The sequence below is a fragment of the Lissotriton vulgaris genome, chromosome 12 (genome assembly GCF_964263255.1).
Source record: "Lissotriton vulgaris chromosome 12, aLisVul1.2, whole genome shotgun sequence".
Taxonomy (NCBI): domain Eukaryota; kingdom Metazoa; phylum Chordata; class Amphibia; order Caudata; family Salamandridae; genus Lissotriton; species Lissotriton vulgaris.
In genome coordinates this window covers 61,623,351-61,651,308 of record NC_141700.1, presented here as the reverse complement: position 1 = coordinate 61,651,308, position 27,958 = coordinate 61,623,351, and the positions used below count along the sequence as shown (strand labels likewise).

Below are 27,958 nucleotides of genomic sequence, written 5' to 3'. Positions count from 1 at the left end.
GTAAAGTGGGGTGGATTGAACTGCCGTGGAGAGGGGTGGACTGAATGTGGTAGATTAGACTGAAGTGGGGTGGATTAAAATGGGAAGGGAGGACTGGATTGGGCTGGGGTGGATTGGAGTGGAGAAGAGTGAACATGAGTGGGGTGGGGTGGGGTGGACTAGAGTGGGGTATAATGTAGTGAGGTGGGGTGGAATGGGTTGTGGTGAATTGGATTGGGGTGGGGTGGATTTGAGTGGAGTAGATTGAATTGCAGTGGGGTGGATTTTTATTGAGTGAGGTGGCTTGGATTGAGGTGAATTGGATTGTGGTGGGGTGAGGTGGATCAGATTGAATTGGGGTGGTTTGGATTGGAGTGTGGTGGGTCAGATTGGAGTGGGGTAGATTGGATTTGTGTGGATTGGATTGGATTTGGGTGGATTGGATTGGATTTGGGTGGATTGATTGGATTTGGGTGGATTGGATTGAAGTTGGGTGGATTGGATTGGAGTGGGTTCGATTGGATAGGGGTGAGGTGGATTGGATTGGAGAGGGATGGAACTTAGTGGGGCAGATTGTTTTGGATTGGAGAGGAGCAGACAGGAGTGGTGCAGATTGGAGTGGGGCAGATAGTTTTGCATTGGTGCTGATTGGAGTGTGGCAGATTGTTTTGGATTGGAGTGGCGCTGATTGGATTGGAGCACATGGTTTTGGATTGGAGTGGGGCAGATTGTTTTAGGTTGGAGTAGGTCAGATTGTTTTGGATTGGAGTGGGGCAGATTGTTTTGGATTGAATTGGGGCAGATTGGCGTGCGGAGATTGGAGTGGGGCAGATTGGAGTGCGGAGATTGGAGTGGGGCAGACTGTTTTGGGTTGGAGCGGGCTAGATTGTTTTGCATTGGAGTGTGGCAGATTGTTTTGGTTTTGAGTGGCCAGATTGGAATGTGGAGATTGAAGGGTGCAGATTGGAGTCCGGAGATTGGAGTGGGGCAGATTGGAGTGCGGTGATTGGAGTGGGGCAGATTGTTTTGGATTGAATTGGGGCAGATTGTTTTGGATTGAAGTGGGGCAGATTGGTGTGTGGGGTGAGAGGATTGGAGTGTGGTGGAGTGGCGTGGTTTGGAATGGTCTAGGGTGGATTGGATTAAGTAGGGTGGATTGGTGTGGGGTGATGTGGGATGGATTGGCGTGGATTAGAGTGGGACCGATTGGAGGTGTACTGCACTATTATGTGTTAAAGCATTTTTCAGAAAAAAACACATAAGAAAGAAACCTTATCAATTTGCAATAATATTTGAGAACAGCGTACACAAGCAAAAACAAAAGAAAACATTAGTGAAAAGTAAGAAAAGAAGATTAGGCACAATAAAAGAAACTTAACTATAGAAAATAAATATTTGCAACTTTGTTTGTCCTGCTGGGCACGTTTTTACCAGCCTCACGTCTTCTGTTTGCAGGACACTAAAAGTTCAACAGAATAAAAAAGTACCTCAATCACATTGGGAGCAGCGAACATGCACTGATTAAGTTGAATCAATCAGTGCCTGGTCCCTGCTCCACAGAGAGTAATGGAAGTGATGTTAGATCTGCCTTGACCAATTATGAGGCTGTAAAGAAGAGTACCACGCAAAGCAACATGTGGTAAGCAACGGGCAGGTTCCAAGCCCTTTTATGCATACAACAGTGTCTCGCAAGCAAGACACATGCAGTAGCGCATGCTCTTGCAGGCACGACCCTAAAAAGGGTCAGAGTAGCACTAAAAGATTTTCAACAATCACATGCGCTGCCACATTTTGCTATCTTTAGAGATCAAAAGGAAGAGCTAAAAAAGAGGGATGTTTAAGGACCCTTGGGGCTTTTCTGAGGAACTGATTGGGGACAAGGGCCTACGGATAAAGGGTGCTCTGCCGGGAGTAGTTAATCAGAATGCATTTATTCCTTTGCACATTAACACTGAATAGGTTTTTCAATGTCTTTGAACTTATAATATCAATGACGTTGCTTGTCATTTCTACATCTGAAAAGGCAGACAAGATGTTTTCATGGTTATTAGCTGACAGCGTGTCACACTCTTTCACAACGAGAAACCTTGTCCAGCTACAGTACTTCCCTTCTGCCTTCTACCCCACAACACCCCACCCCACCTTCCCTGGCCTGCTAAACAAGACCCAGGTGCAGCACAAACATGGGCTGTCAAAATAGTATCTATGAAATCCCCTACAAGTAATTAAATGGACAAGAAATTCACTGCCACTCTGACATAAGTGAGGGGCTCAAAGTGTGTCACAAAGCAGTAAATCTGCTTTATTCGCGATAAGAGCGGCCACGGAGCTTCCTGCTGGGGAAATTGGGTGGTAATCCATTTGTACGCACTTATCTGCATTTACTAGACAACCCTCTAGGTTTATCACTGGTGGCCTAGACTGGGAAGCAAACATGATAGTCTCTCTGTGAAATAAAAATGAATGATCTAACAATAGTGCTGCGAGGCCAAGGACAGGGCCCCCCTGTCCTGGGTCTCCCAGCACAAAATAATGGCTACAAAGTCCTGCCATGGGGGGGGGCCACATCTGGACCTTGCAGCCTGGTGGAGAGCTGCGAGGCCCCCCTGCCCAGAACTTCGCAGCAATAGATAATGGCCCAAGTCCCAGTTAAAGGGGCCCCACGCCTAACCTTGCAGCCTGATTCAGTGCTTCGAGGCCCAGGGGATAAGGACCACCTCCTCTGTACATCAAAGCAGTAGTGAGACACTTTGCTGAGCACTGTCTTACTGTGGCAGTCTGAGCTAGATGCTCCCCCCTCCCCTCATCAATATCTCCTTACCTGCTAATGTCCGGCTCATTGTGGAAACAAAAGGGCCTTCTGTCACCTGGAGACGAAATACACAAAGGGCAGACAAGTACTTCACCACAGGTTTTTAACAGAGGTGCTGCCCCGCACTTGTTCCAGAATGCTGAGGTAACTACTGGCTTTGCTGCTTTCACGTCCTCTACCCCTTGTTTTCCCTCCCCCCACCTTTCACACCCAGGAATGCCACCATGCCCTGAACAGTGAGGTCAAGACACCTAGCTTATAAATACATTAGCAAGGTGATCGGGTTGGGGAGGAGGGCCTCGGGGAGGAGGAGGGCTGCCTGTGAAAGTGTGGTATTTAACACGAAACGGGGGCCCCATGTTATTGTGCCGAGCGCGAGGCCCTGGGCGGCTGCCCATGCCTAGCGCCGGCCCTGTGTCTAGGAGCATCTTAATACATGAAGTGTCTTCCTTGGGTGATGTCCATGGCTGACCATACCCAGGCGTGAGCGTGTGGGGTGGTGTTAGATGTCCAGTGTTCCCTGTGGTTGTGTTTCACTTGGACTCTTGCAACTTTCTGACCTCGCGATCTCACAATTCTCACAGTCCAGATAGCAGGTCTCACATTTGGCTGCACGCTTAGACCTCCACCCCTAGCTTCAAAAAATCTCACACTATAGAACCTCTGACCTCCTGTCGATTCTCTCTCCCACAGCCATCCGTTGCCCCCATAGCCCTTACCTCCTGCTCCTGGGCAGTGTGACAAGGACTTGTGCTCGCATAACTGACCCCTGTGCTTTACTCTGTTTCCATCCCTCAGGACCACGACTGTTCCCAGTGGGGAGCACCAGAAGAGAGGCGACAGCTGCAGGTGGGTGGACACTCCCCACACAGGCTGGGGTCTGATTGTGACCTCTCATCTGGAAGTGGGTGGGGTAATGGAGAGGCCCCTCACACACAATGGGCATGAGTGTTGTTTTGGCATTTACACCTCTTTGTCGCTTAAACTGGCATGGTGTCTCGCTGTTTTTCAAGCAATCAGTTGTCCTCTTTGTCTCTCTTGCAGACACGTTTCATACTCCCTCCTGGACCTCTCTCTTGTGCCTCTCAGACTGGTCATCCCATGGTGCTCCCATATGTTCTTTCTTATATGTTTTGGACTGGTGAATCTGTCTCACCTGGAGATGTCTCTGAGACTGGTATTCCTATTGCACGCCCATGTGTTCTTTCTTACATGTTTCGTACTGGTGAATTTGTTTCGCCTGGAGATCTCTCTCAGACTGGTCATCCCATGGCCCGCCCATGTGTTCTTTCTTACATGTTTCGTACTGGTGAATTTGTCTCACCTGGACATGTCGCTCAGTCTGGTGATGCTCTCTCAATTCTTGCCTCTCATACTTCCTCACTCCTTGTTTCTGAGAATTGTTTCCCTCGCACTCGCATGTGAGTGAGCTGCCATGCTGCCACTCTTCTATCAGTCTCTCACACTGCTCATGTTGTCTCGCACCCAGATGTCTTAGACTGATGGTGTCTCACTTCCCCTTTCCACTCAGCCTTAGATGCTATCACGCCCCTCATGTTTGTCTTGCTTTGTTGCTCTCATAGTAACACCTGTCTCTCAGACTGGTCATGCAGTCTCAGCCCCACATGGCTCTTGGTCTAGTGTTGCTTTAAGCTTGTGTGTTTGTTCTGGGGTTCACTAATGAAACGTTGTGTTCTTTTGCAGAACCAGCCCCACTTTTATGTGACGCTGCTAGAGAACTCTACGGTAAGACCTCTATGGTAAGATGGCGTCGCGGAAGGAGGCTGGGAGGCGGAGGAGAGTTGGAACCTGTCGCTGACCTGGGTGTGGAGGTAGAGGATTTCAAGGCGTCAGCATCTAGATTGGTTACACTCTTCCATGTGTGCTATTTTTTGTTGAAATCTTTTTATTAAACAGTTGCTCAGTTCTACAGAGCTTGAACACGTGTTTCTTCTATCGAGATAAAAACATTGTTAATGTAAGGGTTACATCCTGCCGTAAGGACTGGCACTTCCCCACACTATTTAACATGCACATTTGGGGGTGGAATTGTACAGTTTTTAAAAACTCTGAGAGCGTGACCTCGCTCCGACACATTCTATCCCTTTGACTTCTCTCTATATTTGCGCCAGGGAACCCAGATTTTCTCCCATTTTTTCGGGTATCCCCATCTCTTGTAGACCACTTGTTCATTACCTAGCTGACTGCCCCACCCTCCTGAAATTTTTTTATAAAAAAAGGCTCCTGAGGGGTCTAAAAGTGTTGCACAGTATTCAAGAAACTCCACACGTTTAATTTTAGCTATTAAAAATCGTTTGTTTTCTTCTTCAATATGAGTATCCTCTCTGTCGTTTAACTGTTAAATCTTGATACATCTCTGTCAATACATTTTTTCAGTGTTTTTAAGTTTAATGTGATTATATTTCAATATTAAACATTTGTTGCCTTGACTGAATCCCATTTCGCAGAGTGGTGGTGTTGCTGCTGATGCTCTTGGCTAGTCTTCTGGTTTGTCCAGGGTCTTGCATTGAACTTGGGGATAAAAGCAGAAATGGGGAATATTTTAACGTCAGCCCCACATTGCATCATGTGAGATAGTCCTACCCTACACAGCAGAAACAAAGGAGCTTGTTCCCAGGATTTTTTAAATTAAAAAAAAAACAAATGGGGCCAGGTGTTTTATTGAAGAAGACATTTATCTAAATAGATTTGGGTAAAATTCCACACTATTACAGCCAGTTATGAAAATATATTCTATTAAATATTCCCATACTCTAGTAAGCCTTGTTTCTCTGCAGCAACAAATCTTGTATGTACTTATATAAGCATTGTACGTCACCGGCTCAGATATGCTTCTTTTGGGTTGGATGCACTGAAGATTCCTGAAAATGTACAGCCCTAAAAGCAGTGCCTGTTCTCCAGCTCTCCATAGGCGTTCCCTGTTTCGCGTATGGCCCGTATCGCCCTCTGTGGGTAGGTGCTCCTAAGAAGGATGACGTTCAAAGTCTCTTGTTAATCATTTGTCCAGGTAGGATGGTCTCTGGTGAACCCTGTGAGAGGCCTGCACGGCTTCTTGTGATTTCAGCTCCTAGTGCTCTGTGTCGAGACTCATGAACCCCCATGTCACGTAGGCCAAAGGCCTAGAAGGACTGTCGTTTGCAATATGCGCTGTACTGGTGAAGTTCCTTAGATGTCTTCATCTGTTGTGTTTTTGCTTCTGTCTTGAGTAGCGACAGATAAGGTGGCGCTGCTGATCGGTAACATGTCCTACCAGAACCACAAGGAGCTCCGAGCCCCCATGGTAGACGTGCATGAGCTGACCAACCTCCTGCGGCAGCTCAACTTCAAGGTGGTGTCCCTACTGGACCTGACGAAGAACGAGATGGGGGCAGCCGTTAGCGAGTTCCTGCTGCTGTTGGACAAGGGAGTGTACGGTATGTATTCAAGGGTGCCATCTGATGGGGCACGTCGCATAGTCATAGCGATCAGTGGAGGTGGTGTGGCATGTGCTACTTAACAAATATACAATCAATGTGGCTGGGCTACACTCTGCCTTATCACATATATACTGTGGACCAGAGAGGTGTATCTGTATGCCATATTACATATATACTGTTTACAGGCGTAGCATGTATTCTGCAAACACATCATGTATTTTCATACATATACACATTTATATATTTTCTACAACTCCGCATGCTGCTTGCTGTGGCTGATGCCTGCATATTCTCTAACACATCAAATATATACTGTGGATGGGGTATATATATATATATATATATATATATATCTCATGCTCCTGCTTGTTCCGGTTATTGAAAGGCACACAAACACACACAAGGCTTCAAGCATAAGCCTTTAATAACTGGTACAGAAGCGTCCGGCTGCCCACCTTTCACAGTCAGATTCCCACTGCCTGGCCCGTTTCAAAATACCTTCTTCCTCAGAGGCTTGTGTGGAAAATGAAGAAAGCACCAGCTGGTTCCAAACACTCCCTTTTCTCTGCATGATAGCACGCCCCCTGATGGGCTGCTCTGAATGAGTCCTGCGCTGTGCATTAAGGGAAATGTAGTGCCATTTCATTACGGTGCTTTGTACAAAATGTTCTGTTGGTTGAAAGACCTGCAGATAGGTCCCGGCAGGCAGGCGCTTCCTAATCCAAAGTAATGTGCCCCACATGTGAGGACCGGCAGATGACGACCCCGTGGCCCCCAGGTACTTGGGGTGGTGCACTTTCGATGGCACGGCAGCCGCCTATAAATCTCATTCAGAGCAGCCCATCAGGGGGCGTGCTATCATGCAGAGAAAAGGGAGTGTTTGGAACCAGCTGGTGCTTTCTTCATTTTCCACACAAGCCTCTGAGGAAGAAGTTATTTTGAAACGGGCCAGGCAGTGGGAATCTGACTGTGAAAGGTGGGCAGCCGGACGCTTCTGTACCAGTTATTAAAGGCTTATGCTTGAAGCCTTGTGTGTGTTTGTGTGCCTTTCAATAACCGGAACAAGCAGGAGCATGAGATATATATATATATATATATATATATATATATACACACACAAATGTCTCGCGCTGCCAAGGCACAAGGAGAGTTGCACACAGGATTTCTTTGTTGCAGGAAGGTATTTTTTGACATGACGCATTTCGACAGCACGGTCTTTGTCAAAAAGTCATATATATATACTGCCCTTATGTGATGGCCGTAGCTATAGTTCATAATCTACCCCATCATATGTATAGTACGGCTTTGAGTGATATGGACTGTAGCACATCAAAAGTTCACAGTGCTGAGGATTCCATAAACACTACCGTTTTGCCTATATAGATTGTGACCAGGGTAGTGTGTATTCGTCACATGTATTTGGGGTTCTATATATATTTCCTGGTTTCTTTGGTCACCAACTCCCCAGTTTAAGATGAGAAAAGTGGTTTCAGAGACCTCTGTACTGCATGGATGGGAAAAATGAGGCGCACCTTCTTTTATAAGCACCCCTGCCTTGTCTATAGAATTGGCTTTTTTATACCTGTAAGTGTTAAAATGTCCTAATCACTACATGCTAAAGCCAAAGCGTGTTCCACATGATTTACTCTTAATTGCATAATACTGTTGCAGGATACAGTAGTTAGCCCGGTTACATAATGCAGCCCTGCACTGCCACATAATTCCAGTAGCTCTGCCTATTCCAAGTTAAAGGGGCCATCCAGTGCCTAGGGGGAAAGGCAGTTCTCTTTCCCCAGTCCCATAGGCATTCCAGGCTGTTGCTTTGTGTGGTGACCTACTCGTAGGTTTTGAGATGCATTTGTTTTGTGTGGTGAGGTCTGCTTGGGTGTTGAGACATACGGTGACGTCATTCACCGTATGGCCCTTTTAAACTAGGTGAATGGGCTCTTGCAAGTCAAGTGTGGACAAGAGGGGGTCCAGCTGCTGATCTCTATTCTTTTGACACAGGATTGCTGTACTACGCAGGCCACGGATATGAGAACTTCGGGAATAGCTTCATGGTGCCCACTGACGCCCCCCGCTCATACACGTCCGAGCACTGCCTGTGCGTGCAGAGTGTCCTGCAGCGGATGCAGGAGCGGCAGACTGGCCTCAACGTCTTCCTGCTGGACATGTGCAGAAAAAGGTGAGGAAGTGTGACTGGCCCTCGTGGCTGCAGCTGTTCTGCGGTGGGTTAACGGCATTCAGACACAGATCAGAATTTCCCTGTGGCTCTTCACTGGTGCAGCGTGTCCCTGTGGCTTTACACTGGTGCAGTGTGTTCCTGTGGCTCTACACTAGTGCAGCGTGTCCCTGTGGCTCTACACTGATGCAGCGTGTCCCTGTGGCTCTACACTGGTGCAGCATGTTCCCGTGACTCTACACTAGTGCAGCATGTCCCCATGGTTTTACACTGGTGCAGCCTGTCCCCGTGGAACTACACTGGTGCAGCCTGTCCCCGTGGCTCTACACTGGTGCAGCGTGTCCCCGTGGCCCTACACAGGTGTAGCATGTCCCTGTGGCTCTACACTGGTGCAGCATGTTCCCGTGACTCTACACTAGTGCAGCATGTCCCCATGGTTTTACACTGGTGCAGCGTGTCCCCTTAGCTCTACACTGGTACAGCTTGTCCCCGTGGCTCTACACTAGTGTAGCATGTCCCCATGACTTTACACAGGTGTAGCATGTCCCTGTGGCTCTACACTGGTGCAGCATGTTCCCGTGGCTCTACACTAGTGCAGCAAGTCCCCGTGGCTGTACACTGGTGCAGCATGTCCCCGTGGCTCTACACTAGTGTAGCATGTCCCCATGACTTTACACAGGTGTAGCATGTCCCTGTGGCTCTACACTGGTGCAGCATGTTCCCGTGGCTCTACACTAGTGCAGCAAGTCCCCGTGGCTGTACACTGGTGCAGCATGTCCCCGTGGCTCTACACTAGTGCAGCATGTCCCCATGACTTTACACAGGTGTAGCATGTCCCAGTGGCTCTACACTAGTGCAGCGTGTCCCCTTGGCTCTACACTGATGCAGCGTGTCCCCATGGCTTTACACTGGTGCAGCGTGTCCCCTTGGCTCTACACTGATGCAGCGTGTCCCCATGGCTTTACACTGGTGCAGCGTGTCCCCGTGGCTCTACACTGGTGCAGCGTGTTCCTGTAGCTCTACACTGGTGCTGCAATACCGGCGCCCTGTAACAAAAGCAGCAGCAGTGTTTCCCATCAGCTTAACTAAACCCCCCCCCCCCCCCCCCCCTTTGTGTTGAGTAGACATACGAGGGTTACGGAATATTTCCATGACTGCATGTCAGAACATACCACGCCCCCCCCCCCTTAATTCTGGTTTGTAAAACAAATAAAATGACCTTAAAAATTCGTCCTTGCTGCGAGTCAGTGTGCGTCCGCATACACTTGTTTTAGAGACCAAAGCAGATGGACCTTTGGCACCATCTAGAGGGTGATTTGGCAAATTCATGTGTATCGCATCTCTGTTTAGCATTTTCTTAGGCTGGGCGTCCACTTCTGGTTTGGGCCTCACCTCGACTTCTTTTGCCGCTCTTTGGTGGGACTGGTCCCATGGGACAAAACTTTCCTTTTAAAATCTCGTTCGTGTTTTAAGTATGAGGAGGGCTCTTCAAACTTTTAATTGTCAATCACTTTGAGTGAAACAATTTTAATCAAACAACTTTATAACTGCTAATATTTTATTAAAATTCATACGTAAAAGTTAAATGTTGTTAAAAAAAATTGTGGAATGGATAGAGATTCAGCGTGGTAGACGTTTCTGGACTTTTTTGAGGATACATCTTACTAAAAATCGAAATATGTTGTTTTTTCGACCGGTGTGTAAATCTCAAAACATTGTGAGTGAGTGAATCGAAGAGGCTGTGTGACTTGTGAGGCCAAGGACTGTCTTCTATGAAATATTGACTTTCTTTGTTAATTTTTGTCAATTTCTTTTCTCGCAGTGGCATATCCAAAATTGTCAATCATTGCAATAATGATCAGTTTTCAGTAGACGCAACTCTTGCCGCGTGCAATTGCAAAATGGGTTTGTTTTTCGTTGACACTTCTATAGTGTCGGAGGCAACTTTATGCGTTCTCCTTGTAATAAAGTATACAAAAAAGTGTTCAAAATAAACAATGGGTGGAATGCTTAAATTAATCTCAGCCACTGGTAATTACTCGGGCCGCATCCCAGTCCATTATTATTTTGCACAATGAATTAGGATGCGAGCGGTTGTCAGTGACTGATATTACTTCGAGTATACCATCCAACACCTTATTGTTTTTGTATTTGACACCCAAAGTGCGCCTGGTATGCCCAGACGTAGGTCCCGGGCTCACTGTGTCACTGGAACAAATTTGGGGTTTGCTGAGTAAGCACACTGCTTCACCTCCTGTAATCTCTACTGATGACGGTTAAAGTACCAGAAACAAGTGTCTAGAAATCAGCACCATCTGCGTCAACTCTGGCGAAACACTCGTAACTCGTAACTCGCACAAAGCAAGCAACATGCGACTGCATTTACCATAATGCCAGGGGCAAACCTGGCTGGGAGGTGAAGCAGTGTGCTCCCACCCTTGTTCCTGTTTAAAGGTACTCCTGTGAGTCATTGAGCTGACGAGTTCCTGGAAGAATAACCGGCGCGCCAGTTAGATGTACTTGACCTGATGTGATGTTTGGCAGCCTACTCAGCAAACCGCAAATTTGAATCCTGTAATCTCTACTGATGACGGTTAAAGAACCAGAAACATGTGTCTAGAGATCAGCACCATCTGCACCAACTTTGGCGAAACACTTGAAAATACTTTGGCAAAGCAAGCAACATGAGACTGCATTTACCATAATGCCAGGGGCGAACCTTGCTGGGGGGTCAAGCAGTGTGCTCCCACCCCTGTTCCTGACTTTTACATGTAGTTTCAACTCCCTTAAAATATAAGACTGTACAGTACAGAACAAAGAGACGTGTGTAGACGTGATGGTGTGGGCGCAGTTCGCTCAGCAAAGGCACAGTCGTTTGGCTGAAGTACCCCCTTATGGAACAAGCCGGCGCCAACTTACTTTACTGTGCTGAAATCATCTAAACTACATCTTTTAACGCAGTTAGTTAGTGCAATTTCTGTGCTTTTTCTGTTTTTTAGGAATATGAATGATGACGTCATACCCCAGATTGGAACCCTCAAGGTCACCGCCAACATCGTTTTCGGATACGCAACGTAGGTGATTTTATTTCCCTTCCATAGTCTGAATCAGAAATGGAGCCCCCTAGGAGTTGGGTGTGGGCACTGTGAGTCTTGCCAAGGTACCCTCTACGGCCAGAGTCAGCGGCTCTCTGGCTCAGTTGTCACTCAGTGAATTATTGTTACGTTGTTGTCGGTCTTCCCTTTTTCCTCTGTTGTAGGAATTGGCTGTCTAGTCGCCCATTACCACTTTTCGGATTGTTCGGATCCTTCCACCTTGAAGGGGCTGCAGGCGAGAGCGATGACTTTATGTTGAGGCGCTGAAATGTTCTCTATCGTTTCTGAGTGTGCCATATCATATACAGCCAAAGCCCTGGTCATGTTTGTTGCACAGCACTCACGATGCTATTTGGGGCCATTACTGTTTACTTAGTGCTTCAGTTGTAGAAATAAAAAAAATAAAAAGTTCAGAGGCCCAAAATGTTCTTTAGGGACTGGCGAATGCCGGTATTGTTGAATACCGAGGCTGCCTGGTCTTGATCCCACCTCATGCCTTTTTCGTCCACTTCTCTGCACTTCCTGTCTCTTTATCTCCTAAATCCCAAAGCCGCTCCAACTTGATTCCACCTCTCACCTCCTTCTTTCACCATCTGCACTTCCTGTTTCCTTACCTCACTCTTGCAGGCTCTTTAGGATCCCAGCTTTTCACCTTTTCCAGTCTTTCTCTTCCTTTCTCCCTCGTTGGGCTTATTTATTGTTCTGAGTCAAAGGCTGATGACAATAAATAAACCGCAGTCCCCAAAAATGAGTCTTGTTGTCAACTCTAGCACAAACCAAGCATCGCATTTACTGTTGCACCACTGCTCAGTGCCCCCCCCCATTCCATTTCCTGTTCTCAGCAATCTGAAATCTAGCTTGCTGTAGGTGCTATGGCCACTGTGCCAACCATGAAGTCCCTTTCCTCCATCCTGCACAGCCTACGTCTGTCTCTGCTACTTTTTGTCTTCTGCAGTATGTGCGGGTAACTCCTTACTGGTGCCTTCTAGTCCTTTACCTACCCCTGTGACTTACTCACTGTCTCTTTTCTTTCTCCCTCTTCCTGTATCTTTGTGATCAGAAACTCTCCCCCCTCATGCAGAGCAGCCCATATTCTTGCATTGGTCTCTCCAGGCAGATATATGTTTTGAAACTTGTAGTCCTTCAGTTTCTTGACTCCCTCTTACTCTACAGATGTGTCCATGGCCACCCGGGCCCCAGGCTGGACGTCAGTGAAGCTCTCTAGAGAGATAAACCACAGCTCTCTAGAGCGAGAAACCACAGGAGTGACATTCAAGAGCTACTGGTGAAAAATCCTTAGTTATGGCCAGTTGGGCTATTGAGGCTGTCCAGATGTGAGACTGAGCAACTGGAAGTGTGACTCCCAATAAGGGAGTATCGCAATAGTCCAAGGTGTGGTATTTAATCCAGATGAGCGTGAGTGGGCACCACAAGCGAGACTGACTAGAACTCAATTACAGAGTCTGTTCCTTTCCCTGTTCCGTATCAGTCCCTGGTGTCCCACCCCCCTCTCGTCTGTGCCATCCTCTGATGGCTGCTGCTCTATTTCTATCAATCGGGATTTATAAAGCGCGGCTAATCACCCGATAGGGTATCTAGGCGCTTCTAAGTGTTTATTTACTAGTCTGCTCTGTGTGAGCTCATTTCCGGACTCTGCTGCTTCCGCTTCTGGCAAACGTCTGCTGTTGTGGGCCAGATTCATGGTCCGGTAACGGGGCGTGGCCACTCAAGAAGCTTCATATAAATGGGAGCTGAGCATACAACGCAGACGATAAATGGTGTTGGATGCTCCCAGTTCTGGCGGAGAAGTGCTGTTTCTCACAAAGTACTTCAAACAAGCATTTACAATGCAATGGTTTCGCCTTTGGAAAAGTTAGAGCTATTGGCATTGTAAATGACAACATTTGTATTTATGTGTTGGTTTTGAAAACAGATAAATAAATGGCATTGTCATTTACATTGCCATTAGCTTAATCTCTTGCAAATCCGAAACCTATTGTACCCTACGGACGACAGCAGACAGCAATTACTACCACACACACACACCCAGAGCCACACACACACACACCCAGAGCCAGCCACACACACCCAGAGCCAGCCACACACACACACACACACCCAGAGCCACACACACACACACAGAGCCACACACACACACACACACACACACACAGAGCCACACACACACCCAGAGCCACACCCAGAGCCACACATACCCAGAGCCACACACACACCCAGAGCCATACACACACACACCCAGAGCCACACACACACACACCCAGAGCCACACACACACACACCCAGAGCCACACACACACACACCCAGAGCCACAAACACCCACCCAGAGCCACACACACCCACCCAGAGCCACACACACACTCAGGAGAGCAAGCACAGCGAGGGGGCAGGGAAGCAAGCACAGCGAGGGGGCAGGGAACTAAAAGTAAAATACTAAAAATAAAATATTCCATGTCGCAATTAAAGTTACCATCAGCCAGTCACTGGTTAATGACTGTAAAAACATCATCATCACCGATGTACCGAAGGGAGGAGTAAAGAACCTCAGGATGCCCTTCAGTGTAAAAGTCTTCATTGGCTTAGGGTGCAGGTGGGCCTTACTTTTGTTTGAGCAAATGATGTGAACAGGCCCTGTCCCGTCCTGATGCTCTGTTCAGGACGGGGATGATCAATAAAATGATAATGAATTACCATGTTATTTTTCATCTCTGGGGGTTTGGGGATAATTTAAGTGTGGCAACACTCCTCTGCTACAACAGAGGATCTGTCCCTGCGTTCTGCACCAATAGAACTTATACTGACGAGGGCCCTGGCACTTATTTTACAAATTAAGCACTGGTCGCCTAGCTATGTAGCTATGTAGCAAGGCTTTGAATACCGGTGGGAAAGAAGATGCATCGACTGTCAGTCCTGCCCACAGACCTCAGGGCAGTGACTAACCAAGGAAGGTAGATAATGACCAGAGTCAGCAGGTAGGTATAAACTGAAAATACACAAGTACCTCTAAAGAAGTTGGTACAGGGTTTCCCCACCCAGGTGCTGGATGAGTGTAGGGAGTGTTCCTCAACTTCAGGCTCAGAACTTGGGTTGATTAATAGGAAAGAACATGGACTGAGGTGGGCACTTGCATGTGAGAGCTGGGAGCAATACTAACAGTTGGAGGAGTACCACCCGATGAGAGGTGAGAAGGCTCTTTTCCTGACAAGGAAACACTGTTCCTTTGTTAGTAAACCCCTCACTCACCACCTAGTGGTGACTTGCTTCATCATCGGGGCCCACCCAAGTGGCCTAGCGTCACTTGGGTGTGCTTCAACACCTGGTTTACAGTGGAGCAGGTAGTGAAGTGCGGGGTGCAAAAAAACAGTGTGAATGGTAAAATTGTCCTGGTTAACACTTCAATATTAGCTTTAATAAAAAGGTAACTGGACAAAGTTTAAAACGTATGGTGAGATACTGGCAGGGGAGTTACGGCCTGTGTATCTCTGCTATGTGTTGGTCGACATGTTTCTACCTTATGGGGTAATCCCCGGTATTCCTCAGGACCAAAAACAAGGAAGTGGGAGGTGTGGGTCCCCTAAAAGACGCACCCTGTCCTAATTCCTTGGTCTTCCAGAAGATAAAACTGTATCTCTGGGAATTCACTCCTAAGGTTTAGGAGATGAACAAAAAACCTAGGGAAGGAAAAAGAAGTAAAGGAAGTAATTACTATCCTGTTACGAAGTGCAGTGTTTTTGGTGAAAAAACGTCGTGCAGGTTGTCCTTTCGTTCCACGGTGGTGAATGGAAAAGGTGCCTTCTCAAGTAGAGGGCGTGTCTACTTATGGGGTGGGAGCGTGCTCATTTTTGTGAGAGTGCGCTGTGGTATTTGTATACCTATGGACAAGTCTATGGTTGAGGCATGAGTGTCCTTATAGCGTGCCTAGGTCAGCATGCTTTAATGAGGAAAGAATTTAGCGCGGCGCTTATAGTATTAACAGCGTGAGTTGTACTGCGCTTAAAACAATGCCATACATTCGGTAAACGGATTGCAAAATTATCCTACTGTGGATGCGTGGTGAACAAAAGACATACAGGACTCTCAGAAACATAAAACATATTGAGAGGCACGGAGCTGGACTCGACAGAGACAGGGCTTACTTCAGTAATGCTCGTGATTGACTTAATCGAGCTGGGGGTAGGCACTTCACGTCTGCCAACGTATTCTATGTGGAGAAGTATGGATTCGATTAATCTCAACATGAGTAGATCTAATGGGCGTGAGCTGGGGCGTTCAAGGAATTAGTTCAGCCCCAGGGGAGGGAAAATCTACTTACAGTTCGTCGTGAAGAGCAAAGGCAAGTAGCCTACATCTACCATCCGCCGCTCGGTTAGGAATGAGTGAGCGAGCGCGGAGTAGATATCTCTGGGAAACCCGCTTCCGGGGTAGGTCACGTGACACTACGGGAGCCGGTGGGCGGGAGGTTGTCCGGGTGATCTAGGGACGCTGCGCATGCGTGATGGCTTAAGGTCTGCGCATGCGTCGGGTTGTCAGGGTGATCTAGAGACGCTGCGCATGCGTGTTGGCTTAATGTCTGTGCAAGCGTCGGGTAGTGGAAAACAGATGCGCTTGGAAACTAGAGGGGCAAAGGATATCAGCATTGGCTAGCGGAGGGAAAAAGCCCTTAGTTCCAAGGGTGTGCGAAAATTAACGGGAGACTAGGGGGCCGGTACATGTATTGGACATAGCGGTGCTCGTGGTGGTGTGACTGTACCCACGGGCTGGTGTTGTTCACAGTGCCCCAAGAACACATAGGGCGTCACACTCGAAGCTGTGGTTGTCAAAACAGTATTGAACTTCATCGGAGTAGATCAATATTGACATATGTCAAATGGTGTGAAGCCATTATTTGATTACAGAATTCCATGGTATGTTATCGTTGAGGCCCCGTTGGTGGGTGGAAAGTCTATATATCCACCTTTGTTCCTTCTCGAACAAACGGGCTTGGATGTTAGGCCCTGGTGTCAACTGTTCTATTATCGTCCACCTCATGTCGTTTGTGGTGTGATGGGCCGTCAGAAAATGATCCGTTAGTTTGGTCATGTTCTTTTTACATCTGATTGTGCTTCTGTGTTCACAGATGCGTTGTTTAATTTTTCGTGTCGTCATGCCCACGTATGGTTTTCCGCAGGTGCAGGTGATAAGATAAATGACGTTACTGCTGTTGCAGTTAGTTTGTGCTCTTTGCTCCCAAACCTTTCCTGGTTCCAAAATTATGGTCTTTGTGTTTTCTGTCAAGTGACAGACACTACAGTTTCCGCATCGTGAATGGCCCGTGACTGGTGGGAGACCCCATATCTGTGTCAAGGTTGGGTCACTGTTGCTTTTGTTTTGTCTTGGTCTAGTGTTAACCAGAGTGTTTTTCAGGCTCTGTGCTTTTTTATATGAGAAGAGAGGTTTCTCCCACTTGAAGGATCCAGAGTTGACTATTGGCCAATGTTTCTTAATGCTTTTGCTGACCATGTTGGAGATAGCATTGTATGTGGTAACACATTTGAGAGGTGTGTTGTCATTGTCTTTTGTGATTTCCTCCAACAGAGCTTGGCGAGGTTGATTTCTTGCTCGTTTTTGGCATTTAGTAGTGATCTTTGTGGGGTATCCGCGTTGTGTGAGTTTGACCGTCAGGTCTTTGGCCTGTTCTTTGTAGTCATTAAGTTTACTGCAGTTCCTGCGTAGTCTTAGATACTGTCCATAAGGGAGGTTTTCCCTTAATGGACGGGGGTGAAAACTTTCAAATCTCAACAGGTTATTTTTTGCGGTAGGTTTGAAATGAGTTTTGGTAGTCAGACCTTCTTGTTCTCTTCTGATCTCAATGTCAAGGAAAATCATTTCATTATTACTCACATTGTGGGTAAAGTGAAGGTGTTGGTCGCAAGTGTTGAGCCAAGTGATAAATTGTGTTAGAATTTCTGGTGGACCCTTCCAAATCGTAAGCACATCATCTATATATCTGCGCCAGAACTTGATGTTTTCCAGATATGGGTTGGCGGGTGAGAGGATGTATTTTTGCTCGAAATCGTATACATACAATCCCGCTATGCTGGGCGCAAAAACACTGCCCATAGACGTGCCGCCTATCTGCAGGTACAGGGATCCTTCGAACTCAAAGAAATTTCTTTTGAGTGCCAAGGTTGCACATTTTGATTATGAATTCCCTTGGTGTTCTATGTTCCCAATTAGTTTGTTCTAATGTTCCTTTGAGAACATTGATGGTGGCATCCTGGGGAATATTGGTGTAGAGGCTTTCAATATCGAAGCTGACCAAGATCATATCCTCTTCCATTTTGATGGTTTCCAGGAGTGTTAGGAGACTTTTGGTGTCTTTAAGGTAAGTGCTGGTTCCTTGGACTATCGGTTTCAAGAAGTAGTCACAGAACCTGGAAAGAGGTTCTAGTAGTGAGCCTATCCCAGACACTATGGGTCTGCCCGGGGGTGGTGTCTTGTTCTTGTGCATCTTAGGGACCACATAGAAGTACGGTATTTTAGCTTCCGTCTTAGTGAGGTAGTCTGCTTCTTGTTTAGAAATGTCTCCTAAGTGTTCAGCTTCTTCCACTAGTTCCACTATTTCCCTTCTCAGATCGTCTGTAGGGTCGTCGGTTAGAGGCAGATAGTTATTACGGTCCTCTAGTAGGCGTTTGCATTCCTGTTGGTAATCTATCTGGTCCATGACTACTAGGCCACCACCTTTGTCCGCTGGTTTTATGATGATGGTCTCATCTCCCTTCAGATCTGTTAGGGCCTTTCTCTCTGCCCTGCTGATGTTTTGGAATTGGGTTGGGGCAACCGTAGATTCTATGTCGTTAAATACTGCCTGTTCGAATGCATTTATTTCCACAGGAATGGTGTGGGGTGGAGGGACAAAGGTAGATTTTGTTCTTAACCCAGTTTCGTTTGGTACTTCCTCATTGTTATCCAAGTTGTTCCTTTCAAAGAAGGCTTTTAGTTTTAGCTTTCTGAAGAAGGCTGCTAGTTCGCAATGTAATTTGAATTTATCCAAATTGGCTGTAGGGACAAAACCGAGTCCTTTATTGAGGATTTTCTTTTCCACTTCTGTTAGAGCTCGTGACGAGAGGTTTGTCACTAGGTCCTCATGTTGCTGGGGCCTGCTTTGTTGGATGCAGTTTTGTTCCTGGTGTTGTTGCTCACCATTTCTTCCTCTTCCCAATGGACGGTGTTCCCCCGTTTGTTGCGGCCTCTCCCGCGCCTGCCTCTGTTCTGCCTCTGTTCTGAAAAGGAGGACGGAATTGATTTTGTTGGAAGGGATACTGTTGGAATGGTGGTTGCCAGCCATACATTGGAAATTGTTGGGGTTGTTGGTATGGATTATGAAAAGGTGGGTGGGGGTATTGTGGCCACTGGTAGTTCCCTTGATATCCACCTCTCTTTTTCTGTCGTGGTGTGCTTGAGTTGGACCCTCCACTGCTATTCGAACTGTGGGAAGTATTGCTTGAGACATCAGAGTCTTGTTCTTGTGCTGTAGTTGCTTTATAGTCTCGGTCTGAGTATGGATAAGCCTTTACAAAGGAGAATTTTTTCAGATCTTTTTGGAACTTGGATACTTTTTGCTGTGTGAGATTCTCTCTATACTCATTGATCTCCTTGTTTATTTCATCCAATCTTTTTTTGTATCCTGTGATCGTTGTTTTTATGTGGCCTTCCATGTTTTGAATTTCGATCTGAATTTTCTCAGATAGTCGTACAGCTGTCTTTAGGATAAGCATGATCCAGTCATGCGTGCAATGCCATGCTATTTGTGCCCAGTCTCTCCTGAACTCTTCATCTTCCAAGAAGATTCTTGGGGCATTTGTCACTAGTAATCCCTTGGGGGCCATGGCGTTGGTAACATATTCTTTTAATATGGTTCCATGTAGTATAGTTCTGATGCGGTTTCTTTTTAGTTCTGTGAGTTTGTCCCATTCCGATGTCTGTGAGATGGTTCTGTGACTACTTCTTGAAACCGATAGTCCAAGGAACCAGCACTTACCTTAAAGACACCAAAAGTCTCCTAACACTCCTGGAAACCATCAAAATGGAAGAGGATATGATCTTGGTCAGCTTCGATATTGAAAGCCTCTACACCAATATTCCCCAGGATGCCACCATCAATGTTCTCAAAGGAACATTAGAACAAACTAATTGGGAACATAGAACACCAAGGGAATTCATAATCAAAATGTGCAACCTTGGCACTCAAAAGAAATTTCTTTGAGTTCGAAGGATCCCTGTACCTGCAGATAGGCGGCACGTCTATGGGCAGTGTTTTTGCGCCCAGCATAGCGGGATTGTATGTATACGATTTCGAGCAAAAATACATCCTCTCACCCGCCAACCCATATCTGGAAAACATCAAGTTCTGGCGCAGATATATAGATGATGTGCTTACGATTTGGAAGGGTCCACCAGAAATTCTAACACAATTTATCACTTGGCTCAACACTTGCGACCAACACCTTCACTTTACCCACAATGTGAGTAATAATGAAATGATTTTCCTTGACATTGAGATCAGAAGAGAACAAGAAGGTCTGACTACCAAAACTCATTTCAAACCTACCGCAAAAAATAACCTGTTGAGATTTGAAAGTTTTCACCCCCGTCCATTAAGGGAAAACCTCCCTTATGGACAGTATCTAAGACTACGCAGGAACTGCAGTAAACTTAATGACTACAAAGAACAGGCCAAAGACCTGACGGTCAAACTCACACAACGCGGATACCCCACAAAGATCACTACTAAATGCCAAAAACGAGCAAGAAATCAACCTCGCCAAGCTCTGTTGGAGGAAATCACAAAAGACAATGACAACACACCTCTCACATGTGTTACCACATACAATGCTATCTCCAACATGGTCAGCAAAAGCATTAAGAAACATTGGCCAATAGTCAACTCTGGATCCTTCAAGTGGGAGAAACCTCTCTTCTCATATAAAAAAGCACAGAGCCTGAAAAACACTCTGGTTAACACTAGACCAAGACAAAACAAAAGCAACAGTGACCCAACCTTGACACAGATATGGGGTCTCCCACCAGTCACGGGCCATTCACGATGCGGAAACTGTAGTGTCTGTCACTTGACAGAAAACACAAAGACCATAATTTTGGAACCAGGAAAGGTTTGGGAGCAAAGAGCACAAACTAACTGCAACAGCAGTAACGTCATTTATCTTATCACCTGCACCTGCGGAAAACCATACGTGGGCATGACGACACGAAAAATTAAACAACGCATCTGTGAACACAGAAGCACAATCAGATGTAAAAAGAACATGACCAAACTAACGGATCATTTTCTGACGGCCCATCACACCACAAACGACATGAGGTGGACGATAATAGAACAGTTGACACCAGGGCCTAACATCCAAGCCCGTTTGTTCGAGAAGGAACAAAGGTGGATATATAGACTTTCCACCCACCAACGGGGCCTCAACGATAACATACCATGGAATTCTGTAATCAAATAATGGCTTCACACCATTTGACATATGTCAATATTGATCTACTCCGATGAAGTTCAATACTGTTTTGACAACCACAGCTTCGAGTGTGACGCCCTATGTGTTCTTGGGGCACTGTGAACAACACCAGCCCGTGGGTACAGTCACACCACCATGAGCACCGCTATGTCCAATACATGTACCGGCCCCCTAGTCTCCCGTTAATTTTCGCACACCCTTGGAACTAAGGGCTTTTTCCCTCCGCTAGCCAATGCTGATATCCTTTGCCCCTCTAGTTCCCAAGCGCATCTGTTTTCCACTACCCGACGCTTGCACAGACATTAAGCCAACACGCATGCGCAGCGTCTCTAGATCACCCTGACAACCCGACGCATGCGCAGACCTTAAGCCATCACGCATGCGCAGCGTCCCTAGATCACCCGGACAACCTCCCGCCCACCGGCTCCCGTAGTGTCACGTGACCTACCCCGGAAGCGGGTTTCCCAGAGATATCTACTCCGCGCTCGCTCACTCATTCCTAACCGAGCGGCGGATGGTAGATGTAGGCTACTTGCCTTTGCTCTTCACGACGAACTGTAAGTAGATTTTCCCTCCCCTGGGGCTGAACTAATTCCTTGAACGCCCCAGCTCACGCCCATTAGATCTACTCATATTGAGATTAATCGAATCCATACTTCTCCACATAGAATACGTTGGCAGACTTGAAGTGCCTACCCCCAGCTCGATGAAGTCAATCACGAGCATTACTGAAGTAAGCCCTGTCTCTGTCGAGTCCAGCTCCGTGCCTCTCTATATGTTTTATGTTTGTGAGAGTCCTGTATGTCTTTTGTTCACCACGCATCCACAGTAGGATAATTTTGCAATCCTTTTACCGAATGTATGGCATTGTTTTAAGCGCAGTACAACTCACGCTGTTAATACTATAAGCGCCGCGCTAAATTCTTTCCTCATTAAAGCATGCTGACCTAGGCACGCACTAAGGACACTCATGCCTCAACCATAGACTCGTCCATAGGTATACAAATACCACAGCGCACTCTCACAAAAATGAGCACGCTCCCACCCCATAAGTAGACACGCCCTCTACTTGAGAAGGCACCTTTTCCATTCACCACCGTGGAACGAAAGGACAACCTGCACGACGTTTTTTCACCAAAAACACTGCACTTCGTAACAGGATAGTAATTACTTCCTTTACTTCTTTTTCCTTCCCTAGGTTTTTTGTTCATCTCCTAAACCTTAGGAGTGAATTCCCAGAGATACAGTTTTATCTTCTGGAAGACCAAGGAATTAGGACAGGGTGCGTCTTTTAGGGGACCCACACCTCCCACTTCCTTGTTTTTGGTCCTGAGGAATACCGGGGATTACCCCATAAGGTAGAAACATGTCGATCAACACATAGCAGAGATACACAGGCCGTAACTCCCCTGCCAGTATCTCACCATACGTTTTAAACTTTGTCCAGTTACCTTTTTATTAAAGCTAATATTGAAGTGTTAACCAGGACAATTTTAACATTCACACTGTTTTTTTGCACCCCACACTTCACTACCTGCTCCACTGTAAACCAGGTGTTGAAGCACACCCAAGTGACGCTAGGCCACTTGGGTGGGCCCCGATGATGAAGCAAGTCACCACTAGGTGGTGAGTGAGGGGTTTACTAACAAAGGAACAGTGTTTCCTTGTCAGGAAAAGAGCCTTCTCTCCTCTCATCGGGTGGTACTCCTCCAACTGTTTGTAATAATTCCTTGATCAGGGGATCAGGAGTATTCCCCGTCCAGCCCCTTTGGACGAAATTCCTTACTCTCTACTTTTGTTATAGATAGCAATACTAACAGCCCAATATACAATACATCCCAAACTATCCGCTTAGAACAACAGAAGCACTATTAACTACAAGTTATAAACAAACACCATTTTCTTTACTATGCTGATGAAATACCTTGTAGCAGTCACAACAGGTCCAGTGTACTCATGCTCACCATACAGTGTATTCCTGCTGGAGTACCCAGGCCTGGTGGTATACTGGTGGGACCACTTCGAAAGAGATGGTGTCTTGGAAGGAGAGACCCAGATACTGGTAATACCTAGATAGAACAGCCTACACAGAGGGTTGCTGGAGATTCTGACACAGCCCAGTGAGAGATGGCATACCGTGGTGGTAGTAGAGAAAAGCAGGATTGAGGATGCAACAAGTCAGAAAGAGAGGGCTGCGTTAGGATTCTGGCAGAATGCTAATGGCAAAGACAAGGCAGCACAACATTCAGAAAGAGTGGCATCTCTCCGTACAAGGCCCTGGGACAAATACAACACTTTTGAGAGTCTCTGCGGTCTGCGAATCCCTTTGAGGCTGGATGACCTTTCCACGCACAGCAGCTGAAGCAGCCAAGATTTCCTGGGTAGTAAATGCAATGGCAGAAGCTGGATGGAGAAACTTGCTGACTATTGTCATCCCATCTAGAGGGAGTGCATTGAGTCGTTTGACTGCAACAAGGTGTCCAGTATTCCACATGCACTCTTCAGTATTCCAGACTGGCAGGAGTTCGTACTCAAGGCCTACAGTGAAACAGCACACATCCCCTGTTTGCCTAATGCACAGGAATGAAGACATCGAGCCCTTAGCTGCAGGGGCTGGTGTACTTTCCATTTCCCACACCAACATAGTTGGACAAAACCTGATATGGGAGATGTTAAGCAGCATTTTCTTGGATTTGTTGGAGGTCATCGTGATACAGGGAAAGAATCATATGCACCCAGAGGCTTGCCTTTGCTTTCAAAACACTAGGTCCTGGCCATCCACAAGAACATGCATGCAATCCAATCCGGGGGGAGGAGGGGTACCCCGACAGCCACTAGGGAGGTACCTAAGCACCACAACAAACTAAAATACGACTGTTTCCCTAGACGGTATACAAAAGCACTCTTGTTGCCAGTAAACAAGGTCGCACCATCACCTGGGCACATGGGTCAGCCCTACACGCCACACACAACACAAGCAGTAAAATTATCAACGCATTTTCAGAAGACAGTCTGTAGCATTAACAATTCAAGAACGAAACAATTGGGCGTACTGACTGATGCGGGCAGAACACCGCATGTAGCAGGTTAACCTACGTGTGATGAAAAAAAAAACCGAGAAGTCAACGAGGGGCGCACTGCGCAGACAGGGGCAATGAGGCCGGGGCAGAAAGGTGGACAAGGAGTATGAGTGTGGTGGTTCAGTTGGTATTCAAGTGGGCACGCAGGACGGGGAGTGGCGGGTTTGCGGGAAAGGTGTGGCGAGCTACGCATTTGTCTGCGGGGTGTGAGTGTTGGGGGCGCTGTTTGGAGGGAGGGAGGGAGGGCTCGGGAGGGGACAAGGGTGATTGGGTGCAGGACATGCATCTATGCAAAATGGACGGAATTAAGAAGAGATATTACAGGCAGATCACAGCATGTCGTGTGGATGGCACTAGAGGGTGAATAAGGACTAAAGGCATAATGCGGGAATTAAGCATGGATTGTGGATTACTGAACTTGTTGGCCATGAAGGGCGCCCAGCAGAGTGCAAGAGATGAGATAAGGTTCACGTTGCTGAGACTAGGACAATAATGAGCTTGGATGCAAGAACGTGAGCAGGCGCTGTCTCGAAGAAATTCTACTTGGGTTTGGGCTCTGGGGGATGGCAGGGTGCAAAAGCTGAAAAGGGGTGGGAGACAGAAAGGGCGCCAAAGGGAGGGGGAGTTGGGTCACCAACGCAGGCAGTCAAGTAAGACACGGCATAGGGGGTAGTGACAAGGAAGAAGGGGAGTGGGAAGGTACTGGGGGGGATGGGGCACCAACACGAGCAGCAAGGAAATAACAGCGGGGGGAGGAGGGGTGCTAGGATAAGGAAAAGGGGGCCGTCTTAGTAAAGGAAGGGGGTAAGATAAGGAGGCAGGTAGGGCCGCCTAGGGGGCGGGCTGGCGAATTGGGTCAGTATGGTGTGGGTGGGGGCTGCTTCACCAGGTATGCCAGGGAGTTGTGGAAGCCTCCTCCCCCCTCCCTCCGCCCTGTAAGTGAAATATGGAGGCAAGGGTCAACACAGCAGGGCCAAAGCTCCACGCATCTACGGAGTCAACAATATATACAGGGAGAAGGATGGGACTGTGGGAAGGGAGGGGGGGGCTGATGTCCAAAGGGGGATAGGGGCCAGGCAGAGCTAGGAGAGGATGCCTATTCAGGTCTCAAAATGGGACGTCGGGCGGGATGGGTCAAGGCTGCCAGGGTACTACTTAGAACGTAACGAAGGGCAGTGAGCGAGGGGGGAGGGGTGTTTAAGCGGGGAGCGGCCAACGCGGTTCGGAGGCTACTGTGTACAAGAGCAGTGGTTGAATGAAGGGACGGGGCGTGATGGGGGGGGTGTCATGCATGTGCCTTTCATCCTTCTGGGGCCGATGGAACGGGAGTTACTGCCCCGGGCGCTGGGGGGGGACATCGCGGGGGTCGGGTGCTGTGGAGGCACAGACAAGGGTCCTCGGGGAGGCACGGGTGGGATCGTGGCCGGGCGATCCTAATTATTTATTTAGTGATTTAGGTGTTTATCTAGCGAGGACCTTACCCGAAGGCATCAGAGTGCTTGGCAGTGGGAACAATAATGAGGCATGAGGAGAAAATGACAAGTGAACACATTGCAAAAGGAGGCGTGGAGTTACGGGAGGCAATAGTGGATATAGTGAGTGAGCGGAATACAGGAGGTAGCAAAGGGTGCAATATAGGAAGAAGAGTGACAGGGATACAAGAGAATAGGAAGTGCAAGGAGGAGGTAGGATACGGCAACAGAAGGCAGACACTGAAGAACAGGAAGAAACGTACATAGTCAATGTGGCACTTGTGCAGGTATTACAAACTAACACGAGGTGCGAGGTAGCGAAGAGCGGATGTGCAAGACAAAAAGTGACTTGTGCCGGTTGCAAAGGACAACGGGTGGGGGGGCGGGAAAGGAACGGACAACGGGAGGGGTGGGGGGGCGGGAAAGGAACGGACAACGGGAGGGGTGGGGGGGGCGGGCGGGAAAGGAACGGACAACGGGAGGGGTGGGGGGGCGGGCGGGAAAGGAACGGACAACGGGAGGGGTGGGGGGGCGGGAAAGGAACGGACAACGGGAGGGAGGGGCGGGTGGGAAAGGAACGGACAACGGGAGGGGTGGGGGGGCGGGAAAGGAACGGACAACGGGAGGGGTGGGGGGGCGGGCGGGAAAGGAACGGACAACGGGAGGGGTGGGGGGGCGGGAAGGGAACCACTCACCTGGACTTCCTCGGCCGGCGGACAAAATTAGTGGCATGGAACGCTCCTCATGAAGGACTGCATGACACGGCCCTGGCTGTAGACGGACGGCTGAGACCCACGGAGAAGGTGACCCGACACGAGGGAAGGAGGAGGCGCACGGGACAGAGGTGCAGGGGACATGGTGATTTCTACTACGGGGGGGGAGGGCCTGTGCTCGGGAGCCTCGGGAAGGTTGATCGATGCAGGCTGCTTCCTCCTTCCGGCTCTCTCCGCCTCCTCCTGCGATGACGCGGAAGGGGGCTCGGCCGGCTGGGCCAATCCCAGCGCGGCCCGGGCTTGAAGGCGGGCGCTGCTTCCTCCTCTCACTCGGGGCCGCGGCGGTGAATACACGGAGCAATGCCGGGTGGGCACCGGCCTTAAATCTAAATATTAAGCGAGGTGGGCACTCGCTCGGGGTACCACAACAGCGGCAAGGTCCCTGGCAGGGTAGGCACCTGCCAGCGGACAAAATAATCGAAAATCAGGTGCCGGCAATGCCGGACCAGATTCGGGGGCGTTCCCGGCTTTTGGCTGACGTATCATGACGTAGCCAAAAGCCAAAGATTCTCGGGAACGCCCCCGAATCTGGTCCGGCCATGACGGACGCCTCTCTGTTCCAATGGCTAGCCTCCATTTATGGAGCTAGCCAATGAAGCAGAGGGGCGTGTTCAAGTCACCCATACTAGAAACTACAGATTTCTCTGGAGGCGGAGCTTACAGCTCCGTCCCCCAGCGAAACCTAAAAAGGGCCTTTTTTACTAACAGCATACAAGAGACGTGAGACCCCTATTTGTAAAGCCAATAATAGCTATATGTTACCCTTGTTCCGACTGAAATTACCTCCTCTTGAATGCAAGACAATCAGGAAAATAAATTGCCTGGTTTTATTTGCAGAATCTCTCTTTGTTTCTGCTTCTAAATGTGGTTGCGTCTGTAAGTACAACGGAATATCCCAAAATCTCAGCTGACACTCCAGGTCGGTTTAGGATGTTGGTGTTGCCCCCCAACTCGCGACTCCACCTTTGCCACTGCTTCCGTGTTCCAGTGACCAATCAGACGGCATGTCCTTCCCTGCCCTTCCAGACATCTGTTCCTTCAGTAAACTCTGGCAATGTTGTTCATGATACGTTGCTTACGTGCGTAGTGCAGGTTCCTTTCCAAGCACTGGGTACACTGTAGACTCTTAACTCTGGTCTGTAAGGCAGTGCACAGACCCCAACATTTTACCTTTTCATGAGCTTCTCCCATGAGACCCCTCCCTGGGCGTCGCCCGCTGTCTACCACCATCACTTGCTCATTCAGGAACCAGTGACTCACATCATGATTCAGATCCTCGGGTCCACTCAGACCCCACAGCTAGAACCTCTTCCCCCAATTTCTGCCTTTAAGGCTGGTGTGGGACCCAAGAGGAATCCCTCTTTGAAGCCTGTGACTGTCCTGAACTTTTTCAGAAGGTGTGGGGCAAATGGTTCAACCTAGTCCTCTAAACGGTTTGCGGATGTGTAGGTTCAATGTCCCTTACGGGCATTATTTTACCCTGCAGTATGCCTTATGCCCCCCTGTCTCCAGTTGTGTGGCTGTAAACAATCGTCATAATGTGTTTGATTCTGCTACCAATGTATTCTTTTGGTGTGATTTAAACTCAATGAAA

The 27,958-nt window shown here is 47.9% G+C and overlaps 1 protein-coding gene across 1 annotated transcript in view; it reads left to right on the top strand.

Moving 5' to 3' along the window:
• LOC147673292 (mucosa-associated lymphoid tissue lymphoma translocation protein 1-like) overlaps window positions 1-27,958 on the top strand; it is a 77,070-nt gene that overhangs the window by 37,378 nt on the left and 11,734 nt on the right. Inside the window, exons 8-12 of the mRNA XM_086947103.1 lie at window positions 3,590-3,640; window positions 4,496-4,537; window positions 6,022-6,225; window positions 8,236-8,413; window positions 11,410-11,484. Coding sequence (XP_086803229.1) covers window positions 3,590-3,640; window positions 4,496-4,537; window positions 6,022-6,225; window positions 8,236-8,413; window positions 11,410-11,484 — 550 coding nt within the window. The remainder of the gene's footprint in view (window positions 1-3,589; window positions 3,641-4,495; window positions 4,538-6,021; window positions 6,226-8,235; window positions 8,414-11,409; window positions 11,485-27,958) is intronic.